The 19,261-nt window shown below is 27.8% G+C and overlaps 4 protein-coding genes across 8 annotated transcripts in view; 2 read left to right on the top strand and 2 right to left on the bottom strand.

Annotated features, from left to right (window-relative positions):
- Window positions 1-8,506: 8,506 nt before the first annotated feature.
- Window positions 8,507-10,001, bottom strand: LOC106792385 (probable U2 small nuclear ribonucleoprotein A'). The gene is made up of 4 exons (XM_014758787.1): window positions 9,823-10,001; window positions 9,683-9,723; window positions 8,989-9,565; window positions 8,507-8,903 (listed from the first exon to the last, which is right to left on the bottom strand). Exons 1-4 carry the CDS (start codon window positions 9,902-9,904, stop codon window positions 8,860-8,862), a joined length of 744 nt encoding a protein of 247 aa, XP_014614273.1. The 5' UTR covers window positions 9,905-10,001; the 3' UTR covers window positions 8,507-8,859.
- LOC106792386 (NADH dehydrogenase [ubiquinone] 1 beta subcomplex subunit 7) lies at window positions 9,990-11,439 on the top strand. 4 transcript variants are annotated; one of them, XR_001382284.1, is made up of 5 exons: window positions 9,990-10,136; window positions 10,267-10,384; window positions 10,747-10,915; window positions 11,033-11,181; window positions 11,297-11,439. XR_001382284.1 is itself a non-coding variant. In XM_014758790.1 (4 exons), exons 2-4 carry the CDS (start codon window positions 10,273-10,275, stop codon window positions 11,115-11,117), a joined length of 366 nt encoding a protein of 121 aa, XP_014614276.1. In that variant the 5' UTR covers window positions 9,990-10,136; window positions 10,267-10,272; the 3' UTR covers window positions 11,118-11,273. The 4 variants fall into 4 exon arrangements, 2 of the variants coding, with proteins under 2 accessions (XP_014614276.1, XP_014614275.1); XM_014758790.1 differs by lacking the exon at window positions 11,297-11,439 and having other exon boundaries at window positions 11,033-11,273; XR_001382283.1 differs by lacking the exon at window positions 9,990-10,136 and having other exon boundaries at window positions 10,180-10,384.
- Window positions 11,440-11,521: 82 nt separating this feature from the next.
- The window catches only part of LOC106792384 (elongation of very long chain fatty acids protein AAEL008004-like), a 28,922-nt gene continuing 21,182 nt past the window's right edge, over window positions 11,522-19,261 (top strand). Inside the window, exon 1 of one of the 2 annotated variants that reach the window (XM_014758786.1) lies at window positions 11,522-12,071. The gene's annotated coding sequence lies outside the window, so the exon portion shown is untranslated. Of the gene's footprint in view, window positions 12,072-14,608; window positions 14,696-19,261 lie in introns of those variants that run through there. The other variant, XM_014758785.1, reaches the window with a different exon arrangement.
- Window positions 14,439-17,389, bottom strand: LOC106792382 (elongation of very long chain fatty acids protein AAEL008004-like). The gene is made up of 4 exons (XM_014758782.1): window positions 17,035-17,389; window positions 15,855-15,992; window positions 15,280-15,522; window positions 14,439-14,618 (listed from the first exon to the last, which is right to left on the bottom strand). The coding sequence occupies exons 1-4, from the start codon at window positions 17,371-17,373 to the stop codon at window positions 14,439-14,441; spliced, it is 900 nt and encodes a 299-aa protein (XP_014614268.1). The 5' UTR covers window positions 17,374-17,389.

Raw genomic sequence — 19,261 nt, 5'->3', positions numbered from 1 at the left:
TATATATATGCACGTTCGTAACGTTGCAAGCTAGAAAATAAAGAGAAAGAATGATCCAAGAATCCGGATATCTTAACTTTTATGAGAATCTCACCGACTATTTTATGTAACTATGGTGTAAAAGAAACGTAAGATATAATTATTCTCGGTGATATTATTATGTTTGTAGAAAATTTATTCTCTTTTTCTTATGCATTTTATTATTCTCGATAAAAGTAACAAAAAAAATTTAGTAGCATTTAATATCTCTTTTTATTAAACACATTTTTATAAATTTATTGATCGTTATTAATTTTTGTTTTCTTTAACGCAATATTTTATATTATATATGTTATTATATACTATAGAGGTTATTTCACACCTAGATTAACCAAATTTTTAGGTAACCCCTTTCGTTTTCAGCTAAAAATTTTATTTTATTTACCCCGACAAGTGACCTATTCATGATTTAAAAAAAAAAAAACGTACACAAATGGCATACCTACATCTCGATAAAAAAAAAAACTATTCTTTTTACTTTAAATCAGAAAAGAAAAAAAAATGTGAAGTATTAGTAAAAAATATCATTTGACTTAACGTGGTAATGACCCATATGAACTTCATTTATTCTGTGATTATTTAACACGTTTAATTAATCATATTAATTAGTTATTGAACAAAAAAGCAAATAAATTTTTTGTACCATTTATTTATCGTTTAACAATGTTTTTTTTTTTACGATATAACGATATTCCCAATTAACATTAAATTGATCATTTTATTATCACATAGAATGAAATTGTCAGCCAATTAATTAATAACGAACAATATATATTTATTTTTATTTAAACAAATAAATAATATATTATATTTTATTCTTTTTCACAGACATAAAATTTTTGTTAAAAATATACAGCAACGATTTTGATCAATTATTATCACATTTTGACAAATAACACTATGCAATTGTTTAATGTTAACTTTATTTAACGCGAGAAGAAAAAGAAAAACAAGAAAAACTTTTAAACAATAATAAGAAAAAATAATGAAAAAGTTGCGTCATCGACAATTAACATTCCAGCAAGAGCATAATAATAATAATAATAATAATAATAATACGTACTTCTTATTCTTCTTCTTTGTAGATATTCGGAAAAAATGTTTAATAGTTTTTATTCTAAAAAGGTTTGTTAAAGACAAAGCTTTTGAACTTTTCTTTACATATGCAAAAGAAAAACTAGATAACAGAGATAAAATAATAGCAATGTTCAATTACCGGCGCGAATTTCACATAATCGATTGGTTGCCAGTTGTCCTTGGCCATGCATACTATTCTATACGACTCGCTAATTGGCCCAGGGGACGACGAGTGATTATCGTTACTGAGGTTTTATTAAAATTCGTCACACGTCAAGATCATCGACGTACCTGTGTATTTACCGTTTGCATGCTAGCAGCATACACACAGTATTTTCATATACAATTATGATTATTACCAGTTATTCGTATTCCCATGGAAGTAGATTCAACATTTCTTCTCTTTTTTTCTTTTTTTTTTCACATTTATTATTTGTAATGAAACTTTCCCCCCCCCCCCCCCCCCCCCAAATAACAATAATTCTCTAAACACTTTGAACAAATTATATTAAATCATATAGTGAAATAAAAATATAAGTAAAGTAATGATAAAACATTGTAAAAAAACTTTGTAAATTGTGCAATAAATACCTGATTATATATATATATATATTAAAATCATATAAAATACTTGAGAGGGTATTTAAAAAAAAAAATATTTCTCTGTGACGTATAATTACCTAGATATTTTCTATCATTGATATTATAATTTAGTAAATATTTAAACCATTTTACATTCTAAATTTGTTGCTTCGTCAACGATCGTTCGTTCATCTCTTCTTCTTTCGCAATAAGAATTCCTACCAAACCGACTCACCTTGCGTAAATATAAATAAAACTCGTTTTTCGTATGGGTTTTCTCTCTACATCCTCCCCCACTCCACAACCACCGGCATTCTCATTTATATCCTAGTTACAAAAAAAAAGGAAGGAAAAAGAAAAGGATTAACATACCGCGCATGTATTATCCAAAAATAAGCCTCGTTGCATCATTGATTATGGTCGGAACGTTTCACCATCATCCTAGATTAAATATTCCTTCGATGAGTAACACATTTTTTATTTATTACCACATACAATTATTTTTTTTTTTTTTTTTTTTATTTTTTCACCCTATTTTTTTTCTAAGGATCAATTATTCATCGATGTTAATGTAATCATTTTTTGTTTTTGGTTTTTACATCTAAATCTCGTTCGGGAATAGTGCAATGAAAAAACAAATTTGCACTCGCGTAATTTTAATCGATCGCAAATGTTTCTAAAAAAATATACAAAACAAATAATCTTCTACCGTTATGCACGTAAATTCGATAACATTCGTACGCGACATTGAACGTAAATAATATATCGTGAGGATGAAAGATAAAATCGTGACGATAAAAAAAAGAAATGAAAATAAATGTTAATGTAAATAATGTAATATCTTGACAATATTAATTGCACAATCCACCGAGTATAAATCACAAAAAAAAGTTTATTAAAACGTGATTAAGTTGAAAATACCTTTTCCGTGTGTTACCTTCGTGTATTAACATGAAACATGTATTTTCCGCATATGATTATTTTGCGTTAATAATTAATCTTATTTGTTGTATCAAATATGACAATATTATTCATAATTAACCAATACAAATATTATTACTCTTCTATTCATTAATAATATTATTATTATTAATAAGGTCGATAATCTTTTAATCGTATTACAAATTTGCTTAATAATATTATGCAATGTTTAATTAATGCCAAATTTATTTATTTAAATATACTGATATAATTCACGTTTAGTATTATTATTATTATTACTATTATTATCTATAGTATAATTTACACAAGAAAAAGAAACAAAAGATAATCGTAATATGTTTTTTTCTATTGTATTTCCCTAATTGATTTTCAAATTCTTTTTATTTTTTTCTATTTTTTAAAGGCGCAAAATAAAATTGTTTTTCTTTCTGTTTTATTTTGTCTTCATTTTTTTTTTGCTCAATTTTAAATCACCACAGTCGTGTCAACTCATTTGTCATTTTGTCGAGGAAAAAAAAAAAGAAGAAAAATAAAAAAGATTTTTCTACGATTTATTTTTTTCTTTTTTTTCTTTTTCTTCTTCATTTCATATTTTTCTTTTAATAATATTATAATATGTCTCATGCATATCTTGGTTAAATTTTAACGACTAACTTTGTCAAATTTATTCTCGTCTGGTAAGATGAATGTCTTATTTCGTAGTAATGTGTGTTATTAACCTAAAATCTTGCAAGAACTTAAAGAACCCGACGAAGACGACTTCCAAATAATGATCATAATTATCAAGATTACGGGAGATGGGAAATGACAAAGAAGGAGAAAGGAAAATTTCGTTTCCTTTCCTTTCGTTTCGTTTTATTTTCATTCTAATTCTCGCGAAACGTAATAAGACGATGAAACGTCACTTTCGTTTAAATTACGTTTGTTTCGTTTTACTCGTACTCTTTCTCTCTAACTATTTCCCTTTCGTTTATTAACATTTCAAACACGTTGATCTTACTTACGAGATCAGTTGCAAGAATTAAGAAGAAAAAAGAAAAAAAAAGGAACGTCATTTGTTTCTTTTATTATTTTTACACGATCCTGTAAGAAGGAAAATATAAAAAAAAAAGCACTTTGTAATTTTTTTTTCTTTTCTTTCTTCTTCTTCAATTTTTTAACAATTCATTACTACCTAACGCAAATTTCAAATTCATTTTTCCTCGAACGCGTTGAACTTCACTCGAGTAGTATGCATTCGACGAAACATTTTTATCGAGTTTAAAGTGCATACAAATATATTATAGTTCGTAGATTATTAGATTTATTAATGATGCGAAACGAAAAGGTAAATACATATTTTTTTTCTTTTTCTTTTTCTTTTTTTTTCTTATGAATTAGCGATATTTTAATTAGAATTACAATAGGACTTTGATAACTCGACAGAGACGGATCGTTAACCTTGGGTACCCGGAACTAACACCGTTTGGAAATCTACCGAATTAATCAAAATCTACCGAAATTTAAACTTGAAATTCATCGGAGATCGTTGAACTTTCGAATAAACGAATATTAGATGGCTCCAATCGTACGATAAATTGTATCACAAATTATAAATTAATTAATACAACTTTTTATTCACCGGAGTATTTTTTTCTCTCTTTTCCTTCCCTCTTTTTCGAAGGAAGAAACGAATCAATAAAATACGTATACCTTTCGTCTAGGTAAAAATTAATGCAAGATTCTCTTTCGAAGCATTTCTTCATTCCCTTTTTTCTTTTTTTTTTTTTACGACGAAGGAACGAATAATTAAAATACGTAATATCTTATACTTGTGTGGATACATCGAACCTTCCATTCCGTTTTTATTTATCGACACTTCTTGACTTCCTCAAGGCTCTGTTTAAAATATAAACCAATTGTAAAGATAAAGAACAAGAAAAAAAATCAATAAAGAATTTAAATTGATAGGTATCTCGTTGTTCCTTAACACAATGCAAATCGTATACAATAATTTACGATTACCAAATGATCACGAAAAAAAAAAAAAAAAAGAACGAAAACCAAGGATTATTTTCAAGGTATACCATCAGGGAAATAATATTTCGTTTGTTAATAGCATTCCGAAATAACTTTTTCGCATTATATGATAGTATAATTTAACAAATCATTTAAAAAACAAAAATAGAGAACAGCAAGAATTATTTTCATGACAATACACTTTTTTTTAAAGGTAATACTATCAGGGAGGTATTATTTCATTTGTTAAAAGCTTTTCGTTGTAGTTTTTTTTTGTTTATATATATAAATCATTTTAAAAAAAAAAGAATAGAAATTAACAGCAAGAATTATTTTCTTAACAATACTATTTTTTTCAAGGTAATACCATTATAGAAATACTATTTCGTTTGTTAGAATAAAAATGTTGTTTTCGATAGGATTGGAACATAGACTCTCGCGAAAAGGAATGGCGCGTAAGCAACTATGAAATGGTGGTGGCTTGCTTGGACTATGACCTCTTTTCCAATCGACTTTTAATGTATAGACGCGTACACGAAGAATGTTCCGGAATTCTTGCGGTTGATCGTCATATACGATCCTCTCTCTCTCTCTCTCTCTAACTATACTACACTACACGTTTCCCAATCACGAACGATCAAAAAAATAAATTATTTCAATTCTTTCACGTCTGCATTTATCATTTTTCGTGAAATTTTTACCTCACAATTCTTGCATATTCATAATTGTGACCTTTTGTATACATATGTATACATATTCTTATCCATAGTTTGACATTTTTCGTAAAATTATTATATATGTACCGTTATTCGGATATGATTGAAAGTAATAATTATTCGAGGATCCCAATCTTGTTAATAATTATGATAATAAACGTTAAGATAAGAAAAACAAAAAGAATTTTACGAAATTTTTTTTCATATAAATTATTGTAATAAAAAAAAAAAGAAATAAATATCTTTTACTATTAATTCGTTAACAACACAATTCGATATTCAACTCTATACAGGTTCTTTTCTTTTTTTTTTTTTGTCGTTTAATCTAACTTACAGTTACGCCTTTAATGATAGCCATAAACGTTCTTTTTTGTTTTAAAAAATATCACGTTTTTAATTAATAATGCTACTATAGATAGATTCGTGTTATTTCCTAAGTTGTTGAATATTAATTGACTTAATAAAATAATTATCGGTTGTTTTAATGAACAACTACTCTAAACGAACGTTTATTATCTTAATACACGTTATTAAAAAAATATCCAAAGTAGTACTCAAGGCCAAATATTTTATACGTGACATATGATTTTAGACAAAGCAAATTCTATAGATCGTTGAAGAGACGTATAACGTGTGCACTGCAATCATTTACAATTTTATACGCGTATATATAAAATTGCTATGCAAAAAGTAAATTATTCCTATTAGAAAAATAGGAAATGGTTAATGCAAATTAAGTAATAATTAATTAAGGAAATAATAATGTTTCGTTAAGTATTTTGTTCTTTATATATTGATTCCTATTTATTCAAAGATAATAATAATTATTTTTTTATCTTTACGAATGAAAATAGGAAAAAGAAAAAAGAAAACAAAAAGAGAATTACAAGCAATGAAACTAATTTCATGATTTATTTTATAAAATACACACACACACACATATTATTTTAATTTATTATATTGTAATATATATTATTTTTTATAATACATTTTTCGGAATTTATTTTTAATAGAAAAAAATAAATCGTGATTTTCGAGTACTTCTATGATCATAATTACAGCTGTTACAATTCGTTTGATTTCTTTTTTTCTTTAAAGTTTCTTTTTTTATCGAAGATAATTAATTAAAAAGAGATGTAAACAAAAATACAAATGTGAGAGCCTTGTTTTAATGTTCTTTCAATTGAAACAAATTTCTTGATATCTTGGATTTATCTAATTTCGTATTCACGTCGAAGAAACATTGCAAAACCTTGGAAAAAGAAATAAAAAACATGAAAAGAACCAACCGGAAATAATTCGCAAACGAAGAAGCATCGTGCATGGGCTTTTGATTTAGATGATTCTGATATACATATGTACCATGAAAATACGACCTTAAAAAAAAAGACGACAAAAAAAAACAATAATAATAATACCATCAAGAAAATTGGATAAATTATTAAACTTAACATTTGCAATCAAAGTCATTTTTCATGCAATCATAAAAAAAATTTATTGATATCTCTGATCATGCATTAAATTACCTTGAAAATTATTCTTCGCATATTCTCGATTACTCGATATAAGAAAAACAATTCAAAATAAAACTATGGTGTACCAAATTGGACAAATTTTTTAAATACAATTTTTCATGGGTTATTCGTTAGATGCCATCATAAGCATACTAAATCAAAAAACAAAGATCATTGATAAAATTTCGAAATAAAACTTATTATCAATAATCTTTAGAATGAATCAATGCATGACGGAAATATTATGTTAATTCTTCTTTATAGGAATTCTCAACCATATTTACATACATGTATATAAATGTAATAAATTATACAGGTAATTTATAATATTTTTAGGCAATCATTATTTTTGATTTATTTCGTCGATAATATACAAGGTGTTCCACATAACTCTAGTCACGATTTTTCAAGTACTTACGATAACCTGACAAAAAATTATTTTAAACAAAAGTTGATTTGTTTTTGATTGACTATAAATTGCAGTAAAAATAAATTTTCTGTTTTAATGTTTTTTAAGGCTACCTTTATTTTTTTAAATTTTTGATTTTACAGTATTATAGCCCATATTATTACGAATTCAACGATATAGTATACTATGACCTTTGTATGATGACCTTAAAAGCAAAGAAATGTACATTTCAACAAATTATTTTATTTGTCGCCGGCGAACAAAGTGCACAAGTGCTTTTAAAAACAAACAACTTACTCATGTGTGTAATTTATTGTTACTTAAATAAAAAACAAACAATACCACAGTGTATTTTTAGGCCTTTTTGCGAAATTTTTTCGCTTTACAACAATAGAAAACTCCATTTCTTTGCTTAGAAATAGGAAAAAAAGTTTCTGTAATTTTTATTATTAATAACTAATTAAATAATTAATTAATAAAACGAACAATTATGGATTTTAAATGTGCAATTAGTGAACAATTAAGAGCACTTATTCATTTCTTTCTTGTGTTGAGGTTCTACGCCAATTTTCGTGCGGTGTTATTACCTGTTTCTTACTAAAAAAAAGTAGTTACTAGATGCGCCATACGAACATGATTAACTGTAATTTCAATTTTTGCCACTAGATGACTCTAACAATGGATGCAACGGACTGTACCTATCAAAGTCCAAAACTTTCTTATGCCTTTTATTAAGAGAAATAATTTATTTTATATAAAAATATCATCACACAAATTCTCTCGGCACAACGCATTCCTTGAATAAATATTTTTCACAAAATTTATTAAACAATTATGTATATGACGATAATAATGAGAGTGTGGACTGAGTCAATACATTCTTTGAATGTATTTTAAAGTATAAACAATTTTAATATACAATAAATTATAAAATGTTTTGACAAAGTCCATTGTCATAACTACTAACATATATATGTGGATTTTCTTTTATTCAAGGCATCGTTTAATAACTCTTACACAAATTAATTAAAAATAAAGATAATTATGTTATTGACTTACTTCATTAGTTATATATAAAGATGTCGCTTCGAATGCTGGTAATCATGATCGGTACAGAAGATTCCCATCTATAAGCCAGTTACTTCATTTACCGTATATAAATATACGCCGACAGTTTGATGCCTTAAAAAATTATGTTGGAATTCAATAAAGTTGAAGAAACAAACGCATTCCGCATGATATGATTTATTTTGAATCTGCTGAAATAAATTAGACTATTGTTAATACTTCAAAGTAAAGGTTTTTGTTGTTTTACATAATCGCTTCAAGGTCATGATATAACATATTTGCATCTTTTAATTGTACCACAAAAAAAAACAAAAATTTTATGAATATATATATATATATATATACAAATATATATAATTTTGTTAGAAACTCTAATTGTGTAGTATACAGCTTCTTATCAACTCAAAGAAGGGTCGTCATCCTTGCATTAATATCCTTGGTAGCAATTGAATACTTACAGATCAAACGTTAATTACAAAATTTGCTGTCATTTATAAGTATAAACCTGTTAAATTCAGTCATCTTCCTCTTCTTCCATAGCTTCAGATGTGTTGTTTCCTAATACATTAAAGAAAAATAATCATTTTGTAATAATCATGCATAGTAATTTTTTTAATATGTTGCGACAAACAAACTTTATTACCATTTTGAAGTCTTTCTTCTCCGGGTATGTGTCCTGCTTGTAACAGCTTGCTAAGTCGTTGTACCTCTTCCAAAGATGTTGCATTAGTTATAGCCTCTTTAATTTTGTTACGCTCGTCCACACTTGTTATAGGTTTATCCAAGGATGTTCCCGGTGCTTGCGCCTTTGCTTTTTTGGCTATTTCACGTACCATTTCTTTTCCTTTCTTACTTCTAAAGTATTCAATAGCAGCTTCTCGTTCTTTTTGTTTGATTTTTCTAAAATCTAGTAATCTCAACTGTGGAAATCTGAATACGACGTATTGTCTGTATTGTGGCTTTGCCGAAACAGGATTTTGTAATAAACATAAATTTGTAAGATGTTTCAGCGGTATTAATGGATCCAAATCCCCAAGCTCTTGAATCATATTACCAGTCAACATTAAAGTTTCTACATTGGGTATGCAATGCTCTAAACCTTCTGCGATTCTGACTATGCGATTATTATTGAAAAAAAGTGTTTTTATTCTTTTTAAATATGGAAATCCATCTAGTTTTCGTACATCATTATCAGAAAAGTCTATTGTATCAAATTGATCCTGTAATAAATATCGACATAAGCATAAATTATTGTCACATGTACAAACAGTTCAGAATAAACAGATATATTTGCATTTAATTTAAAAAATAAAAAAACATCTGTAACATATACTAACCAAAGTAGCTCCTAAATTTTCTATTGTCGGTATTTTGTATCCTAAAAAATATATAAATAAATAAATAAACAATATATCAATACAGTCTGAATTTAGGTTATATTCTGTTAATTATAAATGTATATATTATTTTGACGAACCTCTCAAGTCTAATTCTCGATCTCTTACAGGATTAATATATTGCTTAGATTGCTGTATTAAATCCGGCGTTAATTTGACCATTTTTGTTATAATATAATATAAAAAACTTATTTAATCTGAATGAACTAAGTAAAATTGAACGCTTAACACAACGTTGTGCCAAAATATGCTTCCGCGCATGCACTTTACGCAGAGAGACAATATTTTGTCTATTATTTCCAATTTCTCTATTATTTTAATTTCAAATAATTAATAACAATAGATTGCAAATAATAAAAATCTTATAGTTCAGATATATTTTACTTACGAATAGGTAAGTTTAATTAAAAATATCATAAGTGACGTTTTTTCCGTAACAATACTGAACAACAGTGTGTTGGTAGTGCATTATATGGCCGTTTTTTTTTTCTTTGGTGCCTTTTAAATCCTACTTTTAATATTAGATAAAAATGGGTCTTTTATGGAGTGCATATGTTACACATCCCGATACAATGCCAGAAGCAGAAACTGCACCGAAATTTAATTCGTTGTACGGATTTGAAAATGGTCGAAAAGAAAGAGGTAACTGTTACGATAAAAAATCTAACCTGAAACATTTGGGCCAATATTAATTTTAATTTCAATCCTTTTTAAAATGTCGAATTATTGAATGTTCTTTTCCTTCAGTCTCGTTCAATGTATTTGTTTGTTTTTAATGTCTATCTTAGATGACATTTTTTTTCCTATATATTATTGTTGCATTTTTCTACAATTGTATTCATGAAAAATTACACTTGTGACATAATCAAGTGTTTCGTGGTTTTGTTTTAGTAACTAATGAATGCATTCGTTTAGAATATTGTACTGTTAATTTAAAAAATATAATTCAACCCTTTGTTTACAATTTTCTTTGTATTTATACTTATTATAATGATATATTTCAGTTATGGTAGCCACAGAGACAGAAATGAGGGCAGCGAAATTACCAAAAAGATATAGAGATTATTGTGCGCATAAACTTCTTGAATTGGAAGACTGTAAAAAATATAATTTTCCTATGATAAGAAGATGCGGTCATCAAATGCATGAATGGGAGAAATGCCAATACGAAGAGTAAGTTTAATTAATGAAAAATGTGTGAAATTAGGAACACATTGTAATAGTTGTGTATTATTTTAAATAATTATAAAAACAATGATCAGATTAAAAGACAGACTCTTATTATTACAGTTATGTCATGCGAATGAAGGAGTTTGAAAGAGAACGCAGGCTTTTAGAAAGACAGAAGAGAAAGCAACAAGCAGCCGCTGCTTGAACAAACTGCCTCGTAGATCTATAGGAATTTTAAACATTAATTGCTCGCAATTTAGAATTTGCAAGTACGGGTTATTTTTTCCTATTCCTGTATACATTTATTAATATATAGATATACATACATATATAAATATATCATGTAAATAAAATATGAAAATAGTAATATACCGTTCGATATAGTTTTATCATTACAGCAGTCGTGGACGACGTTTAGTAGCAGTTATAAAATAAAAAGGATACGCGCGAGCGAAAATTGGAAAGATGTGATATTGTAATTGGCATTAAAAATAATAAGGAAATACATATTTACTAAACATTTTGCTCGTGGACATAGGATGATTTATATATATATATATATAATATATTATTATTAATATTAAAATAACTAATACAATAATATACTTATTGCTTGAACATAATTTAAATTACAGTTCTCGTTACGTGATCTTGTTAATGGTCTCTCGAGATTATCGATTGAAGTAAAGGCAAAGCTCGTTCAAAAAGTTCGTTCATTTTTAATCAAAATTATCGGGGGATTCCCAAAATTCCTATAATATCGAAAACAAACAAACTATTATTCTAATGCGATCGCTATAGATGCTTTGTATGCATTGTTAGGTCTTTATTATACTTTAGTGAAAACAAAAAAGTCAAAGAGATCAAATTTGATTATAGGAAATAATCAAATGTGAAAGATTGGGTTCGGTTATTTAACTTTGGACAGTTTTGCTTTGGTTTAATCTGTTCTCTTCTTATATATACGCGCACACATTGAAAAAGAGAGAATTTATCGACCCGCATAACAGCAGCAGGGTTGCGCCGTCGCGGAACCTTCTTCTCGTCGTATGTCCTATCTCTATTCGATTTAAAAGAAAATTTTGCACCCACAGCCATTCGCCACAGCTCGAACGTCGGACCCTTTTCGAGGAATGTGCCGAAAAAAGTAATATACGCGGTTAGTTCGTTTGTACGTTTGTTCGTTCATTCGCATTATTCATCGATTCTTTCATAAAAAAAAGTCTCAATATTTTTTCAAATAATCAGATACAAGCATGAAGGTTCGATGCAACATCATCCAAATTTCTCTTTCGTGAAAGTGCGTTATTAATTACGCGTATTTCGGAAACAGTGATAATATCGAATTTGTTTCTGTTGAAATTCTAATTAAAAAATCTTGCTTCATCTATTTCTCTTTGTGTGTATACAATATATATATATATTTGTGTATGTTACCGTTGAAACGTGAACTTGTTAATTCATCAAATTATCAGCTAAACCATGAAATAATTATACTGACCTGTTAAACTATGAAAGAAAGCAGAATAGCAGAATATCTATAATTAGGTAATATAATAATTCACGAAAGGCAAGTAGAGTTAAAGTATTGAATTGAAATTTTAGCCGACAGAATGGTACAAATAAAAAATTATTGGTTTTCAAAATACGGGAAAAAGTAAGAAACGGATAACTAACGAGCATTGTTTTAGAAAGAAAAGTAAACTTTAAAGATAGATCAAATTTCAATCCCATACTTTGATTATTCACCTTTCGTTAATTTATATTTTACTTAATTATTTGCTAAAAAAAACAACTAGTTTAATTGTATAATAAAATTCCTTTTTATATAACTTTACTTAAAACGTCTAATTGTTTCGCACAAGTGTTAGGTTTTACATGAATTAACTGAATTATACACTTCAACGGTAACATATATGTAAAAATAAATAGATATACATACTTGGACAACGTTCCTGCGATAAGCCGTATTTAAATTCGAATATATGCATAGAGCCTGTTAAGAAAAATATAGATTTAAAGTTTGGAGAGTAATTCGACATAGGCCAAACAAAATATGACTATTTTTTTATTTTCTTTTTCATTTATATTTATATATATATAAATCTTATCTACGAGGGAAGGACACGAGGAATCCTTTTCTAAATCCTCCACAATATATATATATATTAGATAAATTAAAAAAATAAATTAAAATCCTTTACATGCACGTGTATGCATACATATATATATTTATGAGCCGATAATTTTGAAAATGGACTTCTTAAAACAAAATATCTACCTAACATTTATCTTGTGTTTTATTATCTAATATAATTAATTTGAATATAATATCAAATAAATCATAAAATAAATTTTTTGTTTAATTTTCTTGTGTCTCTTAATACATTGTCATAATTATCGACACATATATGTATATATATATATATATAAAATAAAAAGAGATTCATCTATTATACAAACACACATATCGAGTCAAGTTCGCGAAAATATCTCTGAGTGGCACTTTGGGAGAGAATAATTATTATCGAGGAGAAAGGGTTAATTGCTACGACTTTTTTACGATAGATAGTTGAATATTTTGCTTTTACGGTGATACAACGTGAATTATAAAAAGAAAAGAAACAAAATGGACAAACGTAAAAATACTTTTACATGCGCAACGAATGATTTTTACAAGCGCAACGATAAAAACGTTTTTACGTCTTTTCCTTTTAAACAGTTAACACAATCGGTGAAAAGAATTTAGAAAGATCTATAATTTTTTCTTTGTTTGTTTGTTTACGATCGATTTTCTCTGCCACTTGTTTTCACATTTTTTTCTCTTGACCTTTCCTCGGTGTTACGATATCGAAAAAATTAATCTTGAAATAACCAAGGACTCGGGGTTTTATTGAAATGCACAGATTATTTCCTTGGTTTCTCTTAATTTAACGTAATATTATTGGGGTGTACTAAAAAAGTTCGTGCGTTTCTTTTCCTTCTTCGTTTCTTTTTTTATTAATATCTGCAGAATTAAATTTTTTACGGAAAAAAACAAACAATTCATTTTATGCAGTTTTTTTAATGACACAATAAACGCACGAACTTTTTGGTTTCATCCTAATTAATGTCGATACTTCGTGCGAGTCTCTTGTTCGTCAAAATCCTTTGAAAAAAAGGATATATATATATATATATAAATAGGCAAGATCCTTTCTTCGTTCTATGCCACTTTGATAAAATTCAAACTAAATTGACTCGTATTGGAGGCGCGCTGCTAAAACGTCCTGCGTTTTTTATTTTTCTTTCTTACTTTTTTCTTTTTTCTTTTTCTTCATCCTGGTGGCAGGAATGGTGGCAAAAATAAAGAAAAAAAGAAAGGAAAAATAGGACACGGTATTAGAAAGAAAGAAGGAGAAGAGATAGTCTTTTTTCTAAAGCTTCCAAAAAATAAGAAGCGTTCATTTTTTTGTTGTTTTTGTTTTGTTTTGGTCCTGTTACCCTTCTTCTTATTCTTTTTTTTATTTATCTTCCTATTCCTCCTTTAATCCACTTTCTTTATATCGATGAATTTCCTTTTACGATAGGCACGTCGATAAAAATCGGAGAAAAGAATAAAGAAGATCGTCGAGTGAAGTAATAAAAGGATTGCTACCAATTTCGGATAACCGCAATCGAAGATCAAGGCCTGTGCGCTATGTACGAAAACTAAAAAGAATTGTACCTGAAAATGAAGAGGAAATATTATCATCGATTAGTATCAACCGATATAATGCTATTCTCATTAACGTTGAGCTAACGGTGAGTTTTCTTATTTCTTGTTTCCCCCCTCCCCATCCCTCGTGTATATATATATATATATCACAAAACGATAATAATGAACTTATTAGCTAGTGGTCTTCATTTTTTAGATTATTTACTAAGTTTTGTTATATTGTAATATAAGGAATGGCAAATTGAATAATTTCAATTATTACTTTTTTTCTTTTTTAATTTTGTTGTTGAGGGTAAGGCTAGCAACTTACCCTCGATTAAAAACAATAAAACGTCCTCGGAATTATCTCACAGTTTAAAAAAATTATTATTTTTAATAATTATTTTATCGTCACCTATATCCACCCCTAATTCAATTAAACCGAGTCAGTTAAAGAATTGTCCGATCGTAGTAATTTTTAGTTTCCCTCAAAACCCTATTCGATCTTTCATCATTTCACGTTTATTACTTCATGAATTAATTTTTCTTTTGACATTCGCCGTACTAAAATTAGAGATTATGCTAACGCGTGTTCAAAATGATTTAGTTTTTTCAATCTCGTTGTTCAATGTGGTGGAGGAAGAGAGGAGGGGGTGGGAGGAGGGAAGAAATAAAAATAAGAAACACTTACTAATTGAATCGTCGTGAGATGTTTTTTCCACCATAAATATTTTTTATATTCGGGTCCCATGGCAGCTAACATGTAATAAGCGTACATGACCACGTGTACCGCATTGTTTATTAGATTTCCTAAAGTACCGTGTCCACCTGGGATAAATTTAACACAAATCCAAGTTTCCAATGGTGTCAATGAATGATGGTACAAGTGTAGAAAAGTAACTTGACTCTCCTTCTTTCGTAATACGAAAAAAATCTGTAAAAAATTCGATTTTAAATTTAAATACATTTGTTTATAACACAATCATCCAATTTTGTTTCTTATTTCTTTTGACCATAGATCAAATATAATTACATTATAATTGTAATATTGTTAATATTGATCTGTATATTAGTATATATATTAAAATTATTATATTAATAATAATATTAGGGTGAGAACCAAAAGTTCGTGCCTTTTTTGCACCACACAACAATACAATTCCCTATTATGCAGTTTCGAGATATAATTTCAAGAGAAATGAAAAATTCAGAACAAAGTTTTGGTTCCATTCTAATATTTAGAAATTGTATTAACGTAAAACTTACCGTGTCAGCGAATTCGGTAAATTTGCTGACAAAATACCACCAACAAAGATTAGCCATTCTTATGGCAGACGGATTGTGGGAATAATCGACTGGTTGACACTTGTAACTATAGTCAAGTAACCATCCGGACATCAAGTGCTTTGAACAAATATGGGTTAAGATTAGAAATAAACCTTTTTTTTTTCTTTTTTTTGTTTTTTGTTCTTTTAGAAAGCAATCATTTTTTCTGTTTAACAGACACATTTGGTTGGCTATATATTTTTCTCTTTTCCTCATTCCTCGATGATCTAATCTTGCCTTTAGCCTAATCGAATACGTAATAGATGCTTGTCACTGCAACGATTACGTTAATCTGACTTTCGAATACAAGTTCTCTATCTTCGATTATGTTAAAAAAGATTTACGCGTAAAGTGCATTAGAAACAAGTAACAACAACCGTGATTGCTTGAAATATATATGCTTTTAATATTTGTTTCTTTTCAATATTTTTAATATATCTAACGCAATGAATTTCTTTTTCTTGCCTTAAAAAAATACAAAAAAAGAAAAAGCAACACGAAAAATTATTGGATATAATTAATCGATTGTGTTATACTAATAACACTAATATATATTCTAATTTTTTAATTTTATTATTCGATTGTAACAAAATTAGGATAAGAAATTTCTTCTAAATCAATATTTTATCGCGTCATATTCTTAATACGAAATATTTAATACAATGATTAAGTTAGGGGCCTCCTCCTATATTTAAAGATATTTCGAAAATAACTATGATTAGGCATGGCACGACTTTCCACGCGCGAGTAGAATAAACCGATCTGGAACAATCTCATTCAATCGGAGTATTTCAAATGTCTAATAACTGTGTTTTCTTTTCAAATCTTACGACGACGATGAATTTTGTCATAGCCGTGAATAAATAATATCCATAGACCAATATTCTCGACACGAAATCTCAGGTAAAAATGTTAATACTAAAAAATATTTCGGTTTTGTGGAACGTGTCGAACGGTTCTTTCATTCTTTGTCTCTTCGTTTTTACGTTAAGAAAGTTCAACTCGTTTCGATACAAACTAGTATTCGTGTCATTGTAAAAAAGGAACCAAACCATTGAATCATTGATCGAATTTAAACAAATTTTCAAGATTTAATTTATAGTAATTAATAATTGTTTACCTCGTAAAGCATTCCCAGAGAGAATATCACTTGAAAGGCATTGTAAGCAACGAGAACGTTTCTTAGATGATAAGGTTTTTTGTTGGACATAATACGACGACCTGCTATTGTTACGAAATAAAGATATAGTAGTACTATGAGGATCGTAGGTATTGGGGATTCCATAAGAGGCCAATTGCCAACACGTGGATCTGATGCACTTGCTAATATCTCCATATATTGTTCAATTGCTAATTTGACCAATCCTTGGGCACCAACTAAAGTTCGGTTTCCATCAACCATCTCTCGCATCAATTCTGGTTCCCTTTCCGCCACTAATTCTGCAGCTGCCGATGCCATTTCTGAAAAGAAAAATATTCATAAAAATACCATAACCGATCATTAAAACTTATTAACACACCATGCTTATCTATTTCTACCATTAGCAGTAAAATGATAGATATATATTTTCATATAGACTGAGATTTTTCGAATCAATTGGATAATAAACAATATATACCTTATTTTATTAACAAATAAATACTATATACATTTGATGTAACACGGAATAAATACGGACACTTTGAATGAAGTTCAAAAAGTTTATTATTGATTAATAAATTATTATTTTGTGGAGAAAGTAAACAACGTTGTTAGAAAATTCGTTGGTTGTAATCCCATAGAAATGACCAATGAACGTTCACCTTTTTAACTTGATTGTCGTTCAACGAAAAAGTATTTAATGAGATAATAAATCGATTAAATAATAAACGGATCGAACACGAGTAGCACCTTCTATTTCACCTTTCGCGTACTTTTGTCGATTTATTTTATAGAAAAACCTATCGTCCGATCGTGCTCGCGAAACACAAAGCGAAAGTAAAATGTTGTGTTGCCATTGTATACGTTTAATAGATATCGGTATTGATTCGGAAATATATAAACCCACCACATGGAAAATGGTATTACTTATTTTCGACACACCAAATGTAATAATATTAATAATAATAATAATAATAAGAGGGTAAACGTTACGCTTCGTTAATTTTTGTTGTTCTCTTGCGTTAATATTAAATATTTGTTTGATCTTTATTAGATTCTGATTATTCTTTATATTTCATTTGTTTTTTTTTTGTTCTTTTTATCGAGAATTATTTTTTCAAAAAGTATTCAGTTTTATTATCATCAATTTGATTTGTGATTCAAGATTATATGATAACGTTCAATAATATATATTTTATTTTTATATAATATTCCTTTAAACTTATATATTAAAAACTATTCATCATTTTGTGATTATCATCAATTTAATTATGACATAACGCTCAATAATATAATTCATTTCTTAGTTATTTTTTATCTTTATCTATATTATAAACTATTCATCATTCTACGCTTATCATCGATTCTTCGTTTGATTAATATCAATTTAATTTGACTTAAGATTATGACATAACGTTCGGTAACCCGTGTTGATGTGAATTATTATATTTCATCGATGATTTAACACAACCATCGTTAGATTTTCTCTTCCGGTTTTGAATCTTTATCCACGTAATAGTACCACGAGAAACAGAAAAATTAGTCTTCCTCATCTACGTTTACGTTAAATAGCCATAAACTATCAACGATTGTTTCAAACTTCAATAAATATTCAAAGATATTTATCGAAAAAAAATTCAATTTATATTTTCAATCAATCAACAAAGATAAAATAAAAAATTTCTTCATTTATGGGAACACAATAAAAATCTAATTTTTTGTAATACTAATTTGAATCTAATTTAAATACGCAAGAAGTAAATTGGTAAACGAAACTAGAAAATAAAAAAAAAAACAAATTCGTTCAAACTTCTCTTTCTCTTTTATTAAAAAAATAAAAAAACAAATAATGAAAAGTAGGTAAAGTGCAATAATCATTATGCCACGAATATACGTTTAGTATAGTTGAACAAGCAAGGTTGCTCAATGTCGTTGCACCGTTCATTTTCAATTTTACGAGCCACTTTATTCTTAAATCAAAATTACATATTGGTATAGAAGTTAAACCTAGCCTAACTTAAATTACAATGTTGTCTCATTCCATTCCTATGATTTGATGGTTTATCGTGTGCAATATCGTGTACAAAAATCGTGTTATATTGGTAAAACTTTTCGATCGTATTTAACAACTAGGTTAAAGTTAATTACCGTAACAGAGGAATTAAGTAACTCGGGGTATCGGGGTACTGAACAATTCTTAATTATA

Source organism: Polistes canadensis, unplaced genomic scaffold (genome assembly GCF_001313835.1).
Source record: "Polistes canadensis isolate GaletaPanama2010 unplaced genomic scaffold, ASM131383v1 scaffold_416, whole genome shotgun sequence".
NCBI lineage: Eukaryota > Metazoa > Arthropoda > Insecta > Hymenoptera > Vespidae > Polistes > Polistes canadensis.
This window is presented reverse-complemented; position numbering and strand designations above follow the sequence as displayed.

Excerpts from the sequence above, each read along its gene's own strand:
- LOC106792385 (XM_014758787.1), bottom strand. The coding sequence starts at position 9,904 with ATGGTCAAATTAACGCCGGATTTAATACAGCAATCTAAGCAATATATT. Across the intron at positions 9,724-9,822 it reads TCGAGAATTAGACTTGAGAG|GATACAAAATACCGACAATA; the intron begins GTTCGTCAAAAT and ends TATATTTTTTAG. Across the intron at positions 9,566-9,682 it reads AAAATTTAGGAGCTACTTTG|GATCAATTTGATACAATAGA; the intron begins GTTAGTATATGT and ends TATTTATTACAG.
- LOC106792382 (XM_014758782.1), bottom strand. The coding sequence starts at position 17,373 with ATGGCATCGGCAGCTGCAGAATTAGTGGCGGAAAGGGAACCAGAATTG. Across the intron at positions 15,993-17,034 it reads CTCTGGGAATGCTTTACGAG|CACTTGATGTCCGGATGGTT; the intron begins GTAAACAATTAT and ends ATTTGTTCAAAG. Across the intron at positions 14,619-15,279 it reads ATCTCACGACGATTCAATTA|GTACAATTCTTTTTAGTTTT; the intron begins GTAAGTGTTTCT and ends CTTCATTTTCAG.
- LOC106792386 (XM_014758790.1), top strand. The coding sequence starts at position 10,273 with ATGGGTCTTTTATGGAGTGCATATGTTACACATCCCGATACAATGCCA. Across the intron at positions 10,385-10,746 it reads AAATGGTCGAAAAGAAAGAG|TTATGGTAGCCACAGAGACA; the intron begins GTAACTGTTACG and ends GATATATTTCAG. Across the intron at positions 10,916-11,032 it reads GAGAAATGCCAATACGAAGA|TTATGTCATGCGAATGAAGG; the intron begins GTAAGTTTAATT and ends TTATTATTACAG.